This window comes from Colias eurytheme, chromosome 23, assembly GCF_061535395.1.
Source record: "Colias eurytheme isolate Ceu_HAF_F1 chromosome 23, ilColEury1 Martin Lab GWU primary, whole genome shotgun sequence".
In the NCBI taxonomy this organism is placed as follows: Eukaryota; Metazoa; Arthropoda; class Insecta; order Lepidoptera; family Pieridae; genus Colias; species Colias eurytheme.
The window spans coordinates 1,623,663-1,648,130 of NC_143002.1; the positions used below are offsets into that span (position 1 = coordinate 1,623,663).

At 36.2% G+C, this 24,468-nt stretch overlaps 1 protein-coding gene across 1 annotated transcript in view; it reads right to left on the minus strand.

Annotated features, from left to right (window-relative positions):
• Positions 1 to 24,468, minus strand: part of mbc (dedicator of cytokinesis protein myoblast city) — an 80,760-nt gene that overhangs the window by 13,081 nt on the left and 43,211 nt on the right. Inside the window, exons 18-25 of the mRNA XM_090115454.1 lie at positions 22,743 to 22,917; positions 17,572 to 17,676; positions 13,682 to 13,864; positions 12,742 to 12,962; positions 4,867 to 5,105; positions 3,562 to 3,708; positions 2,624 to 2,915; positions 262 to 424 (exon numbers count right to left, since the gene is read on the minus strand). Coding sequence (XP_089971580.1) covers positions 262 to 424; positions 2,624 to 2,915; positions 3,562 to 3,708; positions 4,867 to 5,105; positions 12,742 to 12,962; positions 13,682 to 13,864; positions 17,572 to 17,676; positions 22,743 to 22,917 — 1,525 coding nt within the window. The remainder of the gene's footprint in view (positions 1 to 261; positions 425 to 2,623; positions 2,916 to 3,561; positions 3,709 to 4,866; positions 5,106 to 12,741; positions 12,963 to 13,681; positions 13,865 to 17,571; positions 17,677 to 22,742; positions 22,918 to 24,468) is intronic.

Below are 24,468 nucleotides of genomic sequence, written 5' to 3' on the forward strand. Positions count from 1 at the left end.
TGTTTGTTATGTATGAGTGTGTTACGTCCCGGCCGTGGGGTAATTAATGTGTATATTATGTATGTATGTATGTATGTATGTATGTCTGTATGTATGTATGGCGCACCTTGAGCGCGAGGTGCGTGTGGTGTCGCCGGGCGGGGTGGTGCAGGCGCGGCGGCAGCGGGCTGTGCGCCCACTCGAGCAGCTTGGCGTGCAGCCGCAGCGTCAGCCCCGCCTGCTCGGTGTATGTATGTATGTCTGTATGTATGTATGGCGCACCTTGAGCGCGAGGTGCGTGTGGTGTCGCCGGGCGGGGTGGTGCAGGCGCGGCGGCAGCGGGCTGTGCGCCCACTCGAGCAGCTTGGCGTGCAGCCGCAGCGTCAGCCCCGCCTCCGCGCACTGCCCCGCCGCGCGGTGCATCGCGCACAGGCGGTGCACGTAGCTGCGACATACGTCATCATATTGTTAGACATAACTTTTGACGTGACAACGTCTTATAATTCGATAGAGCCGGCTGCACGCACGAAAAAAATGGTTGTCTTAAAGTCAGTTTACTGACGATAGTTGAACGTGACAACGTCCGATTGTGCTTCTTTGTCGCTCGTTCCGCGCTCTCGCTTGCACTTCAAGCCTTACATGGAACGCCTCAGAGCGAGGTAACGCTGCATGAGTCATGTTTTTGACGTGACAACGTCTTATAATTCGATAGAGCCGGCTGCACGCACGCACAGAAAACCGACTACAGACAACCATTTTTTATTTAGAGCGGCTACACACGGGCGGCTCGAACAGTTAACAACTGAGCGAGGTACACGGCCTGCTCGGGCAGGCCGTGTACGGCAATGAATGAATGTTCATAGTTCACCGCGCGGTCGCGGCTTCGAGCCGACCGCGTCGGTCTCAACTACTTGAAGCGGTCCGTGTACGGCCACCCTTAATATTTTTGTGGATGAACAGTTGTCACTATTTCCTATCAGAACACGCTTAGCTGTCGAATACTATAAAATGCAGTTTTCCTTTGAATCGGGGCGCATTCGTACGAATAGTGCCAACTACCCTCACTTTATTAATAGTCGTTAACTTGCTGTGATTAATAATCAACTGCCTACATCAATTAGGCAATTGAGTATTTGAATAAAAAAAAATTATTGATTTTTTTTATGTATTTTGAAACTTTATTATTAATAATATTGATATTTAATGCAAATAACTTACAAAAAAAAAATTTTTCCGTTAATTATAAGCAATTAAAAATTGATGAAATTTAAGTTAGAATCACGTGACTAAAAACGCGCCATGACTGGTCACCACAGTTGTGACGTCATAATGTTATAGCTATTATTAACTGCAGTACATAGAGTTTACATACGATTTGTTAGTTGGTTCCGAATTAGTTAGTTAGTTACGAATAATATTCTTGATGTTGATATATTTATGATCACCGATTTTTGTCAGGAGTTGCCTTTGTAGTATTCGTACATAATGGTACAAAACGATAACTTTTGAGGTTCGCCATTTTTAATATAAATTTAAATAATATAATTAACAATTAATATAATTAATATGTAATTTAATAATGACAACAAAATTAAATAGATCAAAACACTGTATTTATTATTAACACGCTTTTATTAGCTTCACCTGTATGTTTGTATGTAACCGACTCCTTTCGAAGTTTCGACTCGATTTTGACCCACTTAAAACCGACGGATTTTGTTCAAATTTTGAACTATTAATTTTTTATCCTGTTTAGTTTTTCAAACTATATTTAATTTTCTATCAACTGCAATGAGTGAAAACTAACATTATGACGTCACACGCGCTCGGGTGACGCTTCGGGAGTTGTCGGCGTGTCTTCGGTACTGGATTCAAAGACTAATTTTTATTTTGAAATAACTTTTGAATTATTGCAAAAAAAATAAAAATAAAAACAGTTTTGTTATAAAACTAATATATAATCTTTCCATTTATCACAAAAAAAAATTTAATTCAAATACTCAATTGTATAGAATCAGAGTACATTCTTATTACGTTCAAACTAATATTTAACCCGGCCCCCGTGTAATTTCTAAAAATATAGTAACACATATTATGTATATCATTTTTTCTAGATACAATATGTAGCATAGCCGTTTTACAGCTAATGTAATGAAATATTCAAATACCAAAACAGGAGAGCAACAAAATACAACTTATGAAAATGTTCTAAAACTTTATTTAAATAGGCAGATAAAAAAAAAATTGTCTTGCAGCCGCTGCTATTTTCTAGCACCCGCATTACGTAGGCTCGGACAGTTAGTACATAGAGCTCCGCAAATAGAGACGAAACGAGTAGATAGAGCATAATAGTCACCAGAATACTTCCCTCTACTTAGTGAGTAAATAGATAATATGTAAAAAATAGAGCATAATATTCCCCCACTTACCGTATATACATGTGCGGGCGCTCTATCTGTTCATAGAACTTCAACACACTCGTGATCAAGTACATTCTATGGGAAGTGCAATAGAGCGTCCAATTGCCTTACTATTAGCACTACTAGAGTTGCCCCGGTATTTCTTAAGCTAGAACAGTTGGCACATAGAGCTCCGCAAAAAAAGACGAAGTGAGTAAATAGAGCAGTATAGTTCCACCACTTACCGTATATACATGTGCGGGCGCTCTATCTGTTCATAGAACTTTAGCACACTCGTGATCAAGTACATTCTGTGCGAAGTGGGCGCAGCTCTATACTGCAATAGAGCGTCCAATTGCCTTGCAGCCGCCGCTACTAGAGTTGCCCCAGCATTTCTTAGACTCGGACAGTTGGCACATAGAGCTCCACAAATAGAGACGAAACGAGCTCGCCAGGCTGCGTCACCTCTACCAGCTTCGGCTAGAACATCTAGCTTGTCGATTAGTTCGTTCTCGAATGTACGTAGATTGCCTTCACCTGGAAGAAATATTAACATAAAATTACTTAGTGATATCAAATCAAATGTTTATTTACTCGTATATGGTCGTTTAAGGGAGTTATAAAATATTATTTTTCACATATACTGCCAATTTAAATTTTATGGCGTTTAAATGCCGTGCAAATTTTTGAAGTGAAACTTCTTTATCGGGGTTGGAAAAAAATTTAGTGTAACATTTTTTCGTTACGCGTGACATTTTTCCGTTACGCGCCATCTTTTCTTATCCCTACCACGCGTGATTCTGTAAAGTTGCATATAGTAAATTATTACATAAAGAAGTTTCACTTCTTACGTGTGTACACTTGTACACGCACACATTTTTTTTACAAATAAAATCATTATTAATACAATATTTTAAAACACGTGCATGGTTATTGATATGGTAACCAAACGGTGAAAATATTTACGTGTTTATTTCGGAAATATCATGAAATTGAAGACTGAATGATTTGGAATAATGTAGCTTATAAGTTTTATTTCATATCGACTAGGTTCTCAAATATTGCCAAATAAATAAGATATTTAAAATTTACTCCACTGACAAAGCTCTAAATTTCTAGTAAGTACTTTTAATTTTTAATATAATAGAGATACATATCATTTAATTGCAATATTTAAACTTACCGTAAGTCTCTTGAGTATGATTGAATTCCGTCTGCATCATGTCAAAGAACAGTGGAATAATAATATTTCGTACTTCATCGTCATTCAGAAAACTAACTTCCAAGAATGTACCAACTAGTTGTGGAATGAAATATCGCTTATGGTCACCTGAAAACAAACAAAAAAAAACAATCAATAAAACAATGTACAAGGCATGGACGTATAAAAAAAGACGGACGCCGTATTACGAACAAACAACGTGAAGCCACCATAGTAAGCTAGCGATCGCGTAAAGACAATAAACACGCACACACTCTCACCATAGTAAGCTAGTCGGCCGCCATTACGTCGTGAACTACCGACTGATTAACTGCGTCACTGTTTCACAAAAAATATTTAAAATGCCGTCTTGCGTGGTTAAATGGTGTCGCAACAGTACAATTTTAAATAACAAAACACAAGGGATTACATTCCACAGGGAAGCAAGTTATTTCTTTTATGTTTTAATGACAAAATTATTACGGCAAAATTTATAGAAAAAAATACAGCCGCCATTGTCATCAACACAGCTGTTGCCATGGCAACATGGCACACACGCATGGATGTTTCGCCGCCATTACTAGGCTTCACTCAATATTTAGGCGATATACCGTCCGTCTTTTTTTATACGTCCATGGTACAAGGTTTAAACTTCCATTATTAAAATCATTTAAAAACTTGTGTGTATTTGAAAATGAAAGAAAAATAAATCGTTGCACGCTGTGTTCTCAAATGAAAAATTGTGATGAAAAGACCACGTTCGAATCTCGAAAATTAATATATTTTTTTTAATTATTAAAATTTTATAAAGTTATAACGTGTTAAGTATATGTCGTACCAAAGACATTCTCACCATAGCCTTATGCCACATTTCTGAAGCGAACTTTAGATACGTATTAGAGCTCTATATTTAGTAAACTCTACTATTCTATACAGTTGGAAACAAAATTGATAATTATATATTATACTAGCGGTCCGCCCCGGCTTCGCCCGTGGTACATATGAAAAATAGATGTTGGCCGATTCTCAGACTTACCCGATATGCACAGAAAATTTCATGAGAATCGGTCCACCCGTTTCGGAGGAGTATGCAGACTAACATTGTGACACGAGAATTTTATATATATATTATATAATAAGACACATTTCCGCTGCAAGTGTCGCAGCACTTCTCCTAATATCACCTTAGAGCATCAGAGCTCTATGCTTATATCTTATGCTTATGCTATATCTTTTCTCTCTACAAGTAAACTCTATGACTCTATCAAGTTAATAAACTTCACTTACCAAGGCTATGCCACATTTCCGCTGCTAATGTAGCGGCACTTCTCCTTATATCACCATAGAGCATTAATGCTCTATGTTTCCTCGCCGCTGGCAGACTCTCCAATTGTAGAGGCGAAGACGAAGCTACCAGACCGACTGTATTGAACCAGTCTGATAGAGTCGAGTGTATGCTGCTCATACTGTCTGTGTCGTTTGGTTCGAGTGTTGAAAGATTGTCGCGCAGCATTCTTGCTAATAGGCTGTTGAAAAAAAAATACCTTATGTATTTATTTTTTTGACATTTGTTCGGTTTTTTATTCATTACGTTGACGATTAAGACGTCACTTATTACATTGTGTGCTTCAATCAGTAATAAAACAGATTCAATAAAGGAAAGACGTTTCATTTCAACACAAAAACACAGTTTATGCAAAAACGATCCTTATTGCCGCAACATATGGTCGCATTCGTACCGGATTATCTGAGCTACAATCGAAGAACAAAAGAAGCACCCGTGCAATTGATCGCGATAAGACGCTCATTATACAGCGTTATTTGTGTCGAAGTTGTTATTGAAAGATAATATTTATGATGGCGAATAATAATACGGAACAAATCATACGTGTTTTGGAAAGTACGGCGGAACTCATCAAAAAAACGCAAATTAACATATCTAAGTGTCCTAAACAAAGACTATCCAAAGGATATATACAATCGAGAATTAAACATTTGGAGGACTATTGGCAAACCTTTCAAAGCGCACACTTAGATTTAGTTAAGATAACGCCGCGGGAACAAAAGGCGCTTTTACCATACTTCGTCAACGAAGAATTTTACATTCACGAGGACCTTTATTTATGTATACTAGCGGATTTGAAGGATAAATTATTGAACATGGAATCCACTGCATCAGCCCTGGAGTCCAGCCAGGACAGCACCGTGGTACACATCAACGATCGAGTGAGGTTGCCGTGGATTGAGTTACCTACGTTCGCCGGGAGCTATGAGGAATGGCCGACATTCAATGATTTATACCTAAGTTTAGTGCACAACAACAACACGCTTTCCGAGGTACAAAAACTACATTACCTTAAGTGCAGTGTTTCAGGCGAGGCAGAAAGTTTATTACGTAATATTAGAATTACTGATGCTAATTATACACAGGCTTGGGAAACATTAAAATTAAGGTACGGAAATAAACGTTCAATTGTTAACTCTTTATTAAAAAGACTTTTTTCTCAGAAAAAATGTATGTCGCAAACTGCTTCACAGTTAAAATCATTATTAGATACTACTAATGAAGTTTTAAATAGTCTTGAAAATTTAAATGTATCCATTGACTCTTGGGATCCGATTATAATATTTCTTGTAGTGCAGAAGTTAGACCCAGAGTCTCATAAAGCGTGGGAGGAATTTGCGTACACAAAAAGTGAAGAGTTACCGAAGTGGTTAGATTTAAAACAGTATTTAGAGTCTAAATTTCGTACATTAGAATTAATAACACCGCCTGTAAGGTCTCCTAAAGAACGCGTTTTTCATGTGAGCACGTCCGTAAATAAGTCTGTGAAATGTTGTATAATGTGTAATGATAATCATTATCTGTGTAAATGTAAATCTTTTGCAAAACTGAATTGTAATGAACGTGTTGAATATGTAAAAAGTAAGAAATTGTGTTTTAACTGTTTGGCCCCAGGTCATTCGGCATTTAAATGTCGTATACCTTTGTCGTGTCACATATGTAAAAAGCGTCATCATTCTCTTCTACACCGATCAAATATAGGTACAGATTCGTCGGTATCCGAGATTACTACACAACCGTCGACATCAATGCGGACCGATGTAGATGAGAAGAAGGTGCATACTACAATGGCGTCTTTACATAGTCAAGGAGATGGTGAACATAAGGTAAGTCTCTTGGCAACTGCGGTAGTAGTCATTAAAGGTGAAAATGGATACACTACTACTCTTAAGGCACTAATAGATTCAGGGTCACAGGCATGTTTTATTACTCAACGAGCTGCACAAGTCTTAAAGTTACAGCTCAAGCCGGTTAATATGGTAGTTACTGGCATGGAGTCTTTGAAGGTACATGTAAAGAATGAAGTCAAGGTAAATATTTTGTCTCGGTGGGAACCTAAGTTTGAGTTACCAGTACACGCCTACGTGATGTCAAAGTATTTAAAAATAAACTTAGCTTCGAGAAATAGTATTAAACATGAGCTTGTACACTTTAACAAATTAAATTTAGCAGATCCAAACTTTTATGAGTCGGGTTGTATGGATCTTTTATTAGGTGTAAATGAATACACAAAAATTCTACAAGAAGGTTTAATCAAGGGTCCCTCAGGTACTATATGTGCTCAAAATACCAACCTGGGCTGGATCATTATGGGTGGAATTAATATGAAAGTTAACACTATACATAAGTCTTTAATGGTTACAAATTTAACTAGTGATTCAAATATTAATGACTTACTTAAAACTATATGGGAGATAGATATTGATACAAATAGAAAGTTAACTAAAGAAGAACAACTATGTGAAAATATATATGAAAGGACACATGAGAGAGATAGTAATGGAAAATATATAGTTACATTACCTTTTAAAACTGAAAAGCTGCTTTCACCTGAAGGAAACACGAGAGAAGTAGCTGTAAGAAGATTGTTGCAATTAGAGAGAAGATTTAAAAGAGATCCCGATCTGAAAAAGGAATACCTGAAAGTTATAGAAGAATATAAAGAATTAAAACACATTGAAGAAGTACCTGAAAGAGAAATAAATAAAAAAGCAGTTTACTTACCCCACCACGCCGTTGTACGCGAAGATAAGGAGACCACGAAGACTCGAGTTGTGTTCGACGCTTCCTGTAACAACATATCATTAAATGATGAACTCTTACCTGGTCCAGTATTGCAAGAAGATCTTAGAAACATTATTATGAGGTGGAGAACTCACAAAATCTGTTTCGTATCAGATATTCAGAAAATGTACAGAATGATATGGATGAATAGGAATGATGTGGACTACCAACGAATAGTCTGGCGAAATGATCCAACTGAAAATATACAAGATATGAGATTACTTACCGTCACTTTTGGAACAGCATCCGCTCCATACCTAGCTGTAAGAACACTTAAACAACTTGCTGCTGATGAAGGTCATCATTTTCCTGAAGCTGCTAGAACATTAAACGAAGATTTTTACGTAGACGATTGCATGTCTGGTGGTGATAATTTAGAAAAATGTATTCAACTAAGAAAAGATTTGACGGAACTATTGCGAAGAGGAGGTTTTGATCTTAAAAAGTGGTCGTCTAATAGTGCAGAATTTTTACAATCTTTAGAAGCAAATGATAGATCTACAAAGGCGCATTTAGATATTAAATTAGATGGTATTGTCAAGGCATTAGGTGTTCAATGGAATTTGGGAACGGATCGATTCGAGTATAATTATAGTTTAGAATCAATAGATGATAACGTTATTATAACTAAACGCAATATTCTTTCTGATATACAAAAATTATTTGACCCATTAGGATGGATTGCACCTTGCATTGTTTTAGCTAAAATTTTAATGCAGAAGTTATGGCTTGAAAAAGCAAACTGGGATGAGGATCTTAATATTTTTATAAAAGAAGAGTGGAAGAATATTCGCAATGATCTCCAAAATATAAAGGATATTACTATAGACAGATGGCTTGGAACAGTTAATACAAATTTTGATACAATTGAAATTCATGGGTTTTCAGACGCTTCGACATTAGCTTATGCTGCAGTTGTTTACTGTCGTGTTAGAAATGATGATGGAACTTATAGTACAAGTCTAATTGCTGCAAGAACAAGAGTTGCACCACTTAAGACGATATCATTACCTAGACTTGAACTCTGTGGAGCTTTATTACTTTCTCAACTTTTAAAGCAAGTATCACAATCACTGCGTATACCAACATCCAAGGTTTTTGCTTGGACAGATTCATCAATTGTTATTGCTTGGCTATTTGGTGAACCTTCAAGATGGAAAGCTTTCGTCGCAAATAGAGTAGTTGAGATAATTTCTACCGTAAACAAGGAACAATGGCATCATGTACAATCTCACGATAACCCAGCAGACATAGCTTCGCGAGGAATGCTTGCTATAAATCTTAAAAACTGTGAGATTTGGTGGAAAGGTCCCACGTGGTTAAGAAACGATGAACTACAACTAGAGAGACCAGAATTTATACAAACTAATTTAGAAGAAAAGAAGATACCTATTAATACAGTCACACTAGCAAATACTATACAAGATAAAATTTCATTGAAATTTGAAGAATTTGATACACTAAAAGAATTATTGAGAACAATAGCTTATTGTAAGAAATTTTTAAGGTTTAAAAAGAATAAAGAAGACATGAAAATAACAACTGAAGACATAGATGAGGCATTGAATACTTGTATAAAAATAGTACAAAGGGAAGAATTCGAAGAAGAAATGGATTCATTAGAAAAAGGACAACAGGTGAAGAAAAACAGCAAGATTAAGACACTAAATCCCTATTTGGATGAAGATGGAATTATCAAGGTGGGCGGAAGGTTAGGAAATGCAGACATAAGAGAAGACGTTAAACATCCCATAATTATCGGAAAGCAGAATTCTCTTATTCCTCTTATTGTTGCTGAAGCTCATATGAAGACACTGCATGGAGGTGTACAATTAATGATGTGTTACCTTAGAAGAAAATATTGGATTGTTAGAGCAAAGGGTTTAATAAAAAAACACATTCATGGTTGTCTTATATGTGCTAAAGAAAACGCTAAGGCAAGGACTCAAATCATGGGGAACTTGCCTAGTGTTCGAATAAAACCTGCAAGAGCATTTCTTAGTTCTGGCGTAGACTTTTGCGGTCCAATTCAGATCTTAATAAACAAGGGAAGAGGCGCAAAGACCACAAAAGCCTATATCTCCATTTTTATATGCATGGTTACTAAGGCAATCCATTTGGAATTGGTTGGTGATTTAACATCACAAGCATTTATAGGTGCATTTAAAAGATTTTGTGCTCGAAGAGGAAGGTGTGCAAATTTATGGAGTGACCAAGGTCGTAACTTCATTGGTGCTGATAAGGAATTAAGGGAAGCCTGGGAAGAAGCGAAACTGCAATTGCCCAATGATGTTGCTGACACTTTAGTTAACGATGGTACGCAATGGCACTTCATTCCAGCATACTCACCGAATTTCGGAGGACTGTGGGAGGCTGGCGTTAAGTCTATTAAATTTCATCTGAAGCGCATTGTTAACAACAATTTAACGTTCGAGGAGATGTCTACAGTATTGTGTGACATCGAAGCCTGTCTTAATTCACGACCCTTGTGTCCTCTGAACTCAACTGATGATAATTTGAATCCACTTACTCCTGGACATTTTTTAATCGGGGAAGCACCTATCACTGTACCGCAACCAAATTTAGAATCTCTTAAATTAACACATTTATCTCGTTGGCAATATTGTCAAAAAATGTTAAATGATTTTTGGTGCCGTTGGCAAACTGAATATTTGACCAGTTTACAACAGCGAACAAAATGGTTAAAGAGGAATGATGAATTTAAAGTAGGTGATGTTATTTTGATTAAACAACCTAATTTGCCACCTGGCAAATGGGCATTAGGGCGTATCACTGCCAAACACCCGGGGCCAGACGGTTTCACTAGGGTTTATAGTGTTAAGAGCGGTGATAGTATAATAAAAAGAAGTGTATCTAAATTATGTTATCTTCCTATCAATACAGATATAAATTAATCATTTAAAATACGCGAGTCAATTCATTTCGCAAGTAATTGTTCGTTGCTATGGTATATGTATGTGTATTTGATTAATTATAAAGTGTAAAATGTAAAACCTATCTGTATTGTTGTTATGTGTATAGGTACACAAATATTTAATATAAAACTGTCATAAAAATGTATAAAATTGTGTGTTAAGTAAAATAAATAACAAAGCCTGCAAAGATTGTGTATTTGATAAATTTATTAAAAATTAAAGTAAAAGTTATGGTATTGTAAACAAAATATGTTCAATGTAATAAGTATATAACATTCAAATTTAAGGTATATATTGATTTTTAAGGTGTTATATTTTGTTAATTCATACAGCATGCCGCTTTATTTGTAAGTTAAGGAGACTAATTCGATTGTTATTTGAAAGGACTAGTGTAGTCCTTTGGTGGGCGGTATGTTCGGTTTTTTATTCATTACGTTGACGATTAAGACGTCACTTATTACATTGTGTGCTTCAATCAGTAATAAAACAGATTCAATAAAGGAAAGACGTTTCATTTCAACACAAAAACACAGTTTATGCAAAAACGATCCTTATTGCCGCAACAACATTATTACACAAATCGACCTAGTCCCACAGTTAGCTCAATTAAGGCTTGTGTTGTGGGTACTAGGCGACGATAAATATAATATTTAATAAATACATATATAGATAATAACACCCAGACCCAAGAACAAATAATTGAGTTCATCACACAAATATTTGCCCTGACCGGGGATCGAACCCGGGACCGTCGGCTCAGTAGGCAGTTACTTTACCACTGCGCCAACTGCGTCGTCACGTAATGATATATGATTATCGGGTCTGGTGAATGATCGTTACCACTTCAGAAATATTTAAATACTTCTGAAGGGGTAATTTGTAAAGTTATAAAGCGAGTCTGTTTGTTTCAGCTGGTATAAGCTATATTATACACATTGAGTAAGATTTTTTTTGTTTTATTTCTGGGTTGAACTAATCGTAGACATAAGACAGGATATGTCGACTACTCTTTTACATAAAAAATACTAATAAACTATATTACTTCCACTTTTCAATTAACAATTAAAGATGACGCAATTACTGAAATAAACCTTACTTTCTGTTACATCTTGACTATTAATAAGCTTACTTTTGTCCAAGTTACCATTCAAGCATTAACACTCAACCTCACAAAGCATTCGGCCGCCTATCACACCCCCGCACTCACCGCAGCGCGTGCATCATCACATAGTGCTGCAGGTGCAGCATGTCCGCCCAGTGCGGTCTGAACACCGCCTATCACACCCCCGCACTCACCGCAGCGCGTGCATCATCACATAGTGCTGCAGGTGCAGCATGTCCGCCCAGTGCGGTCTGAACACCGCCTATCACACCCCCGCACTCACCGCAGCGCGTGCATCATCACATAGTGCTGCAGGTGCAGCATGTCCGCCCAGTGCGGTCTGAACACCGCCTATCACACCCCCGCACTCACCGCAGCGCGTGCATCATCACATAGTGCTGCAGGTGCAGCATGTCCGCCCAGTGCGGTCTGAACACCGCCTATCACACCCCCGCACTCACCGCAGCGCGTGCATCATCACATAGTGCTGCAGGTGCAGCATGTCCGCCCAGTGCGGTCTGAACACCGCCTATCACACCCCCGCACTCACCGCAGCGCGTGCATCATCACATAGTGCTGCAGGTGCAGCATGTCCGCCCAGTGCGGTCTGAACACCGCCTATCACACCCCCGCACTCACCGCAGCGCGTGCATCATCACATAGTGCTGCAGGTGCAGCATGTCCGCCCAGTGCGGTCTGAACACCGCCTATCACACCCCCGCACTCACCGCAGCGCGTGCATCATCACATAGTGCTGCAGGTGCAGCATGTCCGCCCAGTGCGGTCTGAACACCGCCTATCACACCCCCGCACTCACCGCAGCGCGTGCATCATCACATAGTGCTGCAGGTGCAGCATGTCCGCCCAGTGCGGTCTGAACACCGCCTATCACACCCCCGCACTCACCGCAGCGCGTGCATCATCACATAGTGCTGCAGGTGCAGCATGTCCGCCCAGTGCGGTCTGAACACCGCCTATCACACCCCCGCACTCACCGCAGCGCGTGCATCATCACATAGTGCTGCAGGTGCAGCATGTCCGCCCAGTGCGGTCTGAACACCGGCCGCGTCAGCAGTGACGTCATCAGCGCCAACGCGTCTGCCACTAGATTCTCCGAACGACCAGAACTTTCCGCTTCTACTGACTTCATCACCATTGTGTATTGCTCTTCGGACATTTGACGTACCATGTCGAGGAGTACGCAGATTAATTTCCGCTGAAATATTTAAAAAAAAATTGGTTGTCTGTAAAGTCGGTTTACTGACGATAGTTGAACGTGACAACGTCGGATTGTGCTTCTTTGTCGCTCGTTCCGCGCTCTCGCTTGCACTTCAAGCCTACATGGAACGCCTCAGAGCGAGGTAACGCCGCATGAGTCATGTTTTTTCGTGCGTGCAGCCGGCTCTATCGAATTATAAGACGTTGTCACGTCAAAATTAAGTTTACATCCCTAAGATATACATAACATGTGATCAATAAAACTTTATTTTTTGCTAGCGACATTGTTCGCAATAAAATATTAACGTTTATAGATTTAGCTACAAAACTGTGATTTCATAAACATTACTGTTACAACCTCCAAGTTTAAATGTCGTAAATATTTTCCAAACAATCAAGTAGCTTGTATTGTGCGTTAATATTTCAGCCAGTTATTTAGTCACTTTCCATTTCTATATAGTTGACAAGTTATTATATTACTATATAAAATAACTAGCGGTCTGCCCCAGCTTCGCCCGTGGTACATATTTCGCAATAAAAGGTAGCCTATGTTCTTTCTCAGGGTCTAAAGATTATCTGTGCCAAATTTCATCAAAATCGGTCCAGTAGTTTATGCGTGAAAACCATACATACATACATACAAACCTTTCCTCTTTATAATATTAGTATAGATTAGTATAGACAAACGAAATCCCTACACATTTTGAAAAGTCTCACCAATAAAGGATCATCATTCGCTATCCCATCCTCCCTCCTCTCCGGCATCATAGTGACTGCTATCTTCAGTACTGTCGGTAGAAGTGATCTCGCTAACATTCCTCGATCAGCTTCCACCGGTCCGACGTCATCTCGACCGAGTAGTGTAACAACTTCGCCTAACGTCTCCACACATAACTCGACCTAGATAAAATTTATTTGATTAGAAAATGTTCAAAGAAACATGGTAGAAAGATATGAAGAGCAAAACTAACCTTCACTTCCACCCGATTTTAGCTGCATAAAATCATAGCATTTTTAATTAATTCTGACTTCTGAGTATGTAATCTAATTCTACGGTTACTAATTACAAGTTAATGAATGCAAAGAGAAGACTAATTCCATCAGTTTTATAATTAGAAGCTAACATTACAAGTCAGAACTTCAAATTTTATCACTTAAAAATGCCCACCATCTATAATAGCTAGAGAGCTAGCGCAAAGCTACCTGTATGTATTTGACCAGACCTGGGTTTTTGTGTGTTGATTCCCCTATACCTACTATACATGAGATGAGGAGTCACTAAGCCCAGAGTGGTGGACGGGGCGCGCGCTCGGGTAAGACAGGTGGAAATTTTTGGCGAACTTTGAAACCATTTGACCACGTCTGCCATTTTGATATTTGAAAATAGATTATTATTACTATCGGAAAATAACAATGGCAGACCATTATCACGTGGATAACATTCTGGCAGACACTTATGAAAGTGCTGAAAAAAATACAATTTTGAAAGTATTTGACCAGATCTGCCATTCATATATTTTATTTAATAGGGTCTTAGAAACTTATTTTCGAAACGGCAGACATTTTCATTGCGTACAGACTTCAGCAGACAACAAAACTTAGCTACTACATGGTCAGATCTATGCATGTACAATCTCTGTAGCTATATTTTTTTCCATATATATCACTATTATTCTCACTCTAGCCTATAGTATTTTTATTTTATATAGTTACTAGCATTCAAATTGTCTAGGGTTTATACCTGAGAGGGCTCTTTTCGGTTCCCACTCTAACGGTTATTGCCAGATGTTTTCAGTATAGCACAGATTAGATACTAGCAGATACATCACTTCCATTCAAAAGTGAAAATTACTACGCTATTAATAGCCTAAAAAATCTTAATAATAATAATTACGCTTCACAGCAAGAAGAAATGTACCTACCATATGTACCCGCACAAAGTCGATATTGTGTTGCCTACCGTTCGACTCAATGGCTAGGGTTGTACCTTTAATAATTATTACCAAACTAATAAACCGAGTGATGCGAAATAACTATAATTCTTTTAGAGTTTGATAAAATGATCAGGCAGATATTTTCTTTAATCCTTCTCTGAATTCTCGGTTACAAAATTTTATCGTTGAAATTATTCTTAATCGCGTAAATTTAATAAATAATCATATGGAAAACATTTGTTTTTTGACTTTCACGCCCAACTACTATACAATAGTTACGTTGTTTCGGTATTTTGACGAGTAAACGCAGGAAACATGAATTGCGAACGCTCAGTCGGGGAGTGGTCCGTTGTATTTGTATACGTAGTATATTATTATTAGTCTGTGGTTGTATCATTTTAGATAGAATGTATGTTTTGTATCTGTAGAATTGAAATCAAAGCTAAATATTTTTATTATTTATTATTAAGTATAGCTATGTATATGTTGTCCTCATTCATTTCTTATCCGATTGTTGATCCCAATGCGAATGCGTCACTTAAATTTTATAAAAGACAATTAAGAACATCAAAAATAAAGTGATACGTAAATATTTCACAGTGCAATATTATGTAATTACTAATTACTAATTATTAATTATATAGTTATTTATGAAAAAATAATTCCATCAGATTTAATAATCGCAATTGTTTTGAATGTACATATGAATAAATGATTACATCATAATAGTAATAATCACAATTGTTTTATTTCCCATTTGTTGCAACCCTAGCATATTTTCATGTAGCAGCAGAAGTACCAACACGGGCGGCGCGGCGGCATCGTGCGACATCAAAGGCATTGCCTTACTAGGTAAGTAATAATAATAATATAATGATTAATTCTTTAATAACTATTTTTGACTTTACTCATTTCTTTTATTATATAATTTACGTTTTACTTTTACAGACTCCGATTCAATGGATTATGAAGACGAGTCACACAACGCCATACATGACTCCGATAGTGATGATGAATGAACATTTCAATGGAAGCAAATATAAATGCATGCGTGTTTTTTTATGTTGTTGTGTATTTGTTAATTGTTTCTTAAAAAAGAAATAAACTAAATATTTAAATGACGATTTGTTATTTGCAAATTGCAACACAACTTTATATTTGAGATTCTTTACGAATGTATTTAGTTTTGTATCATCAAATTTATAAATTTTATTCCATAGTTTTCAAAATTAATAAAAACATTAATAAAGTAAATCATTGATGTGGTCAGGGAACGTATAATACATATATATACATCTGACCATGTAGTAGCTAAGTCTTGTTGACTGCTGAAGTCTGTACTTAAAGTGTTGTTGTCTGCTGAAGTCTGTACGCAATGAAAATGTCTGCCGTTTCGAAAATAAGTTTCTAAGACCCTAATAAATAAAATATATGAATGGCAGATCTGGTCAAATACTTTCAAAATTGTATTTTTTTCAGCACTTTCATAAGTGTCTGCCAGAATGTTATCCACGTGATAATGGTCTGCCATTGTTATTTTCCGATAGTAATAATAATCTATTTTCAAATATCAAAATGGCAGACGTGGTCAAATGGTTTCAAAGTTCGCCAAAAATTTCCACCTGTCTTACCCGAGCGCGCGCCCCGTCCACCACTCTGGGCTTAGTGACTCCTCATCTCATGTATAGTAGGTATAGGGGAATCAACACACAAAAACCCAGGTCTGGTCAAATACATACAGGTAGCTTTGCGCTAGCTCTCTAGCTATAACTATCGTCTTGGGTTCAGCAAGCAAAGTGTACATTATAAAATTACCTATCCAGTTACCTAAATATTCAAACCTATATGTGTCTATGTTTATTAATCTATCTAGTCACCTAATTTCCCACCTCACTTCCTCTAGTCGTGTAGCGTCACCTAATAAACTTATTTTACGCTTATTCTTAATATGCTTCTTACTACCATTCTCTGTAGTGTCAACAAACAAAATGAAATTTATATCCTAGTCAATTATCACCTAAATTTGACCACCATACATCCACTTCACACTACGGATCAGCAAACAAAGTGTACTTGATCCTTGTCAATTATAGCTTGACCGCAGTGGCTGTAGGGCTGTATAGGTGCGCGGCGAGTCGGGGGAGAGTACCGACCGTTCCGTTTCTTTCTAACTTTTAACTCGTGCTCTTTCTTACTCGGTCTTCGCCACTACACATACCTAGGGCGCGGTACAGCGTCACGGACGAATTCTACCTATACCCGTGGCCCTGTCGTTGATGCGGGTTGACGGAACACAGTGGGGTTTTGGTCGGTAGAAATCCGACATAACCCACGGCCTTTTCCCCGGAGGCCGTGGGTATCTATGCAAGGTTTCCCCACTTACAAAAAAAAAGGGTTGCACTCCGGGAGTGCCGGCAGAAGTGAAAACTTGATTATTAACGTTGAGCATGTTTGATATTTTGGAATGGTATCCGTCTTACGCTTTTTCGATCAGGTCACGTGTCCTGACGCGAGTTTAAGATTTTATACCCATTACAGAAAAAGTGCTCAATGCCGCTAAAGAAGTTTTCACTTCAAAAAAAGGCGCGGTACAGCGGTTGCGGTCAAGCTATATAGCCTTAATTTGCCTACCTTTCCGATCCTTGTCTATAAATAGCCACCAAATATACATACAAACTGCTGCTGCTGCGTGTGGTCCACAAGCCGCGCGGTGTCCGCGCCGAGCAGCCGCGCCGCCTTGCTGAACGAGCGCGACTTTATCGCGGCCTCGCGCTCCCACTGCACACCGGTTACGCTCACCGACCGTTGTGCGACACTGATCATTTTTTGGGACTAATACGCGAATTTACTGATTGTTTAAAAAAAACGGAACGGAAACGTACGAATTTACTGATTGATAAATTAAAAACGGGGCTTTACATTTGGAAGGTAAACTAAACTTATTTTTAATCTCTGTTACGACGCGGATTTTCTTAAACTCTATCTTCTTTTATGTTGGGTACCGTCAAAATAACAAATAATGTTCGTACACTCCAGATATTTTTGTATTACTTACAAGAAAGCATTTTCAAAATAAAAGAGTCCAAAACTTTATGAGGTAACGGACGAAAGCACGCATTTTATTATTTTTTAGTTTTCGCTGTTGTCTGACGTCAATATACTGATATGTTTGTATTATTTGCAAGAATTCTTCGGTCAAATATAATAGTAAAAAAAAGCTAACAGAAATATTAACAATGGTCTTTATTAAAATACATACTTTACTTCAATAATGGAATCAAAATCGAAAATGAGATCAAAAAATTTAAATCGAAATATAATTAGAATTGTATAAGAATCGCGATTAATTTAAAAGGACAGGGCGAGATAATGATCAGTGTCGCTATGTTATTTGTTAGACATTTAGATGATCACATATTTAACATATATTCTGTTTTCTACATTTTCGGTTTCCTATATGGAATATTGAAATTTGAACAATGTGATCACCTAAATTAGCGTCGGGTCGGTTGTTCGTTATAAGCGTACACCAAAATTGTGACGAATCATTGTGAATTAATGTTTATATACCCATCTTGTTTGTATCTTTGCAATATGCCCAAAATCAGAATTAACAAGCTTGCTTAAAGCTTGAAGCAGTTCAAAATACAGACTGACCTCATCTGAACCTTACAAGGTGATATTTGAATTTTTTCTTTTTTCCTACATTAATTCACAATAATCAATCACGAATCTCACACAGGAGACGTTTTTAATGTACTAAGGTGCATTATATTAAACGTCCCCTGCAATGAGCATGCAACATCTTCAGTTTGCACACAATTCAGCAAGCTACATCGAAAGCTCGCTTGTTATTATTTATTAATATCAAAATTAAAGAAAACTCGTTCTCTGTTAAATCAAAAACATCGTCTCTTTTATCTTAAAAAATACAAAAGTAGATATATAAATAAATAGTGTCTGTGTTGTACATATAACGTGGTAATAAATTATGTAAGACAAAGAATCTTGTGTATAAAATGGTCACAATGTTTATGTATATAGGTAGGTATATAAAGGAATGGACAAAACATGTAAACAGTTAGTACAAACACTCACACAAAACAGGACAAAACACACACACACATATTATTGGTTACAATAAGATTTTTAACCATTATCTTCGTTAAGTTCTTAAAGATTGATTGAATTAATATGAAATCATCTCTATGGAGGACTTTTACTATTACCTACCATCACCTAAAGTGTATTGGTGAAAACAGAGTATTCCTTTCAAGAAGGTGATTCTTTAATACAATATTTTTAAACAGAAAAAGGAAAGAATTATAGGTTCGTACTTTCCCCACATGTAGTTTTGAAACTGAATTTTCGAATGAATTATGTTGGAGAAAGACAACTTTTCACAATAGTTAATGACAAAAGCTGAATTGCCTTTGTTTCAATAGACTCCTCCCATGTCAAATGATATGATTCCCCACATTTATTACACCCAAAGCCCATGAAACAGTGAATTGAAATACCCCGATAATGATATCGAATTTGATTAACGATTGTTCTTTTAAACATTTAATACCCAACAAATTTAAATAATCATAATCTTCTTATATATAAAAATGAATCGCAAAATGTGTTGGTAAGCGCATAACTCGAGAACGGCTGAACCGATTTTGATAATTCTTTTTTTATTATATTCCTTGAAGTACGAGGATGGTTTTTATGTAGAGAAAACGTAAGTACCACGGGCGAAGCCGGGGCGGACCGCTAGTGTTATATGAAACCTTATTGTAAGCAACAACGTAACATACTATGCGTGCCAACTAAGAATAGGACCGCGCTTGCTGCCAACTTCACACGAAAACTGTCAAATTAGTACTGCCAGCAAAAAAAGAATTTTCATATAATTATTTTTTATTGTTCATGATTATATTTAATTATTGTATAATCGTTATATTCATTAAAAATACTATTTATTGAATTTCACTGATGGATTATGGATAAATTAATGATACAGGTGTTGAAACAGTATTCATAAAAAGTTAACATTTTCATAGTTAATGCGGAGATAGCAGTGACAGCGACAGCAATGAAGATTCAGAATACGACGACGATGACGCTGTGTTAAGTGGTGTAGATGAGGATGAGAGGAAATATTATCCGATTGAAAAAAACTGAAATAATATATATATTTTTTATATACGTGCTGTTATTTTTAAATCCTACTCATTCATAATAAATTTGGCGTGAAATGTATTAGAAATACCAACAAAGCGTACATTAAATATATAAACTGAATATAATTTCTTTATTGATTTTTTTGCACATCATACGCTTTGGTAATGAAGTTAGCGCGTATTACTGAACAATATGGCGTCTTGACAGTCCTATTCTTATTTGGCACGCATAGTACGTGATTTACCATGCGTGCACACACACACATACAATCCGGTGAAAGTTAGAGTGAGATAAATAACCCTACATATTATCGTATGACTTATTAATACATTTTGATTATATGATATCAACTGTGACAGATTTAGATTTGTGTGCATACCTCACGATGCGGGTGCGATAAGTCGTATCGTATGGTATAAATGGACTTGTAACTTTCCTTTCAATTACTTCTTATACATATTTGAAAGGTATGAAAAACTACTTTTGAGAATTAAGTGTTAGTTAACAACCATGCAATACGAACAAAACAATAAGCATAAATATTAAATACCAACCTTGTGTCTTGATGAACCCTTTCTTTTTGGCTCCTTATTAAATCAACCTAAACACCCATATCTTTGACACGTATAAAACTAACCCAGGTTTGTTGAGACCCTGATAGAAAAGCAAAGCAGTAAATATATCAGTATATATAGTTAAATACTGCTTGAAAACGTGGTGAAATTTAAATAATTGCTATTTTGATTCAACACAAGGGTCGTTACAATTTGTCACGCCATTGTCTGTATAAAAAATATTGCATCTTTTACTTCAAAAAGTATTACCAATTCAGAAATTCCTTGCTACCATCTATCAATCGAAATTTCCTGAATAACATTATTTCTCAACCAAATCTATCAGGGTCTACTTATCTCCTAATTTATCCCTTTAATTTTTTTCCTTACACATATATTTTTATTTAATATAAAACATAAAGACAAAAAACAGTGAACAACAGGCGTCATGCGTAGCGTGCGCTTACCTTAACGTCCTCGTCACCGACATATACCTGCCAGCCGACTCTCGATCTTAAAGTATCGGGATTAGGACGAAATTTTAACTGTTTTTTTTAAATATGAAACGAGTTGAAAGTTGTTTGATTATGAAATATCAGGCGAGATTGTAGTTAAGTGCTTCCCTAATGAAAAATGAATAAAAAAATGCATACGATCATACACGATTTATTCATAGTTTCAAAGATTAAGAATTGTTCATTAGAACATATTAAAAAATAGTAAAATTCTAATGGAATTGAAGAATTAATTTAACATAACATCCCCAGCAGAGTCTTATCAAAACATAAAATAATGAAACATCAAAAAAGCTAACAAAGAAGATTACAATGAAAATTCCTTTAAAAAGTTAAATTTCATCCTAACCCCGACACAACCTGTCGCCATTGTGCCAAGTGCATACATACCATCACATGTGGTGTTTAACACGGACGTACACAATACATTCGTTGTATATAATATATCTAAGTGTGCGTTTTGATCTAGAATCAAATATTTTTACAAAAATACAAAAAAAAAAGCTTTTGCCGAGCACACGTGTCAAAAGTAAAACTTATTTGGCAAGATTCAAAGATATCAAAATCGTCACCTTACTCTATAACGTGACGGTATTGCAATGACGCGACCGTTACATTTTACTCTCAACGCGCCTAAAGAAGCTTCACTTCATAAAAAAACGATTAACTTAAATATATTAAAGAGTTGTTTCTTTATGAATACTGCACTATTTAAAAATGTTCTAGATCAAAACGCACTTTCACTACCAACTAGGTGTAAACTTACAAACACGATACATATAATAGGAAAAAATACAATTGCTTTGAATATAAATCTTTATTTAAAAGGATTTTTTTAAATAAATAATTGTTTGCCGATATTACAAAGCAATTGTTCCATACAAGTATACCTTTAATATTTTTTATGTAATCAAACATAATATGTTCGATTCAAATTATCCACATGAATTAAGTGTTATATTATGTCGTGTTAAGTGTGAATTCAGAAGAAATAAAAACAATGAATCATGCCCATGATATTATTTAATCCCATTTTTTATATTTAATAATATTAATCCCACATTTATTTGTAAACATAATCTTTGTTATATATTTATGATTTGAAATCCATTTATTATTTATGATCGAATCAAACCATGTTATGTGGTTTTAGATTTAAGAGTTATGACTGTGAAAATTATGGTCAAATACAAATTAATAACTGATTGTGTGATTGTTGTGGAATATGTAATGTCTAGTGTGTTTGTAATTATGTATAAGGAATTTAAACTGCGATCGATTAAGTGCATTATTTTATATCGAATGCTACTTTTTGAGGCAGGTAAACATTTAAGTACATACTATTACATTTAAAAAATACCCACATTTTTATTAAAATTAATTTCTTTTTTTTCTAATACCATTGAATCGATCGAATTACAGTTTAAATCAAAAAGGTCCCTATACAATTGAACAACCAAATCAACAGCACAAATTCATCATCCTGTTGATCTAGTCACTCAACAATAGCTCTTATCTTCCTACGAATAAGATTCAAAACCGAAATTTTCCTTCAACAATTTTTAATAACTCTTATATCTATAGACATAAGGTTCAATCTCACCTCAGCGGGTGCCCTCAGTAGCGCCCGTAATGTACTGGCCAAGTGCGGCAGTAGTACTGCTCTAGAACCAGCACTAGCCCCAAGCGGGCCGCGAACTAACTCCAGTAGTGCGTGTAATCTCTGGTTGGACAGACGTCCGAGCGGTAGCGCTTCTAGTGCCCATACTGTGAATTCGCTGCAAATTGTGCACTTTTATATTAATAACACTTATTTTGGTGAAATATATCACGACATGGGATATCTCAGTCACTTGCTGTCTTGCTGTCTGTATGTATGTATCCTTGGCCATCCACACGTCTGCCGAACAACGTGACAAACAACGAACACATAGGGACAGCACGATACGAAGAAAAGAGATGTACTTATTTCCTTCTCGCTTCTCTGTATAGCGCTGTCCCTATGTGTTTGTTGTTTGTCACGTTGTTCGGCAGACGTGTGGATGGCCTATAAGATCTTATCTCAACGCATTGTGGTCACCATTAAAGAGCCACATCGCGAAATTCATATTGTGGCAACGAAGAAATGCCAAGACGCGTTCTGAACATAAGCAATCATAAAATTAACTAATCCACCACTGTAAACAATTTTCATGGTTTTCTAAAATTGTTCGTGGACCCTTAAAATGTACGAAAACCTTGATGTAATATGATAGAAACGACAGAAAAAAATGACACCAAATTCATTTTTTACAATTTTTGATACATTAGACACAAATACATTTTTTTTACTGTTCTCTTCCCGCCTATAGTGATCTTTTTGCTTTTACCCTGGTTGCCTAGAAGAGACCACTTATAAGCGATAAGGCCGCCAAATAAGCTGTCCTCTTCCTTTTTTGTAAGTAATTGTATGGTATTCTCTATGTATAGGTCTACCAGAATCTGATGGCATATTTATATTTAAGAAATAAAAGATTTTTATGTGGCAACTTATTTGACAACTATCAAATTGGATGTCAAATTATTTGTCTTTTTTGCAGTTGATGAATAATTTTTAGGATTTTGTCTAAAAAATCTTCGAAAATGTCGAAAAAGCCGCTGCGATCACAAGCAAGAGGTGTTGTTTATAATGTGTATAGAAAAACATTCGATGAAGAAGGGTCAAACACATCACAATTTTCGATTTTGAAGATTTTATTGGTAAATTGGACTTACCCGTTTTGATACTATAAATTAAAAAATATTATATGTAGGTAACTATAATATTGTTTGTTGATTAGAATATAATTTTATGAAAACTTATTACAGGAGTTTCCAATACGGCTATTCGTCAAGTCCAAGCTGTCCAAGTCAATTTTATAATGTGTGTCTGTTAATACTTAATACTTACGAAAATAAACATTATTTTATTTTATTTTATTTTTATTTTATAAAAAATTATAAGCAGTTTTGATCTACATTATCATTATATCGATATTTTCACATGGCATACTGGTAAATACAAATATAGGTATGTGTAAATAATAATATGTATTAATCACTACATAGTATAAAACAAAGTCGATTTCCCTGTCCCTATGTCCTTATGTCCCTATGTCCCTTTGTACGCTTAAATCTTTGAAACTACGCAACGGATTTTGATGCGGTTTTTTTTAATAGATAGAGTGATTCAAGAGGAAGGTTTATATGTATAATAACATCCATTAAATAGTGGAGAAGTACTGTTATTTTTGAGGTTTCTAAAGTGATGTCGTAAAAAATTACATTTTTTCCGCTTACATTGCAAACGC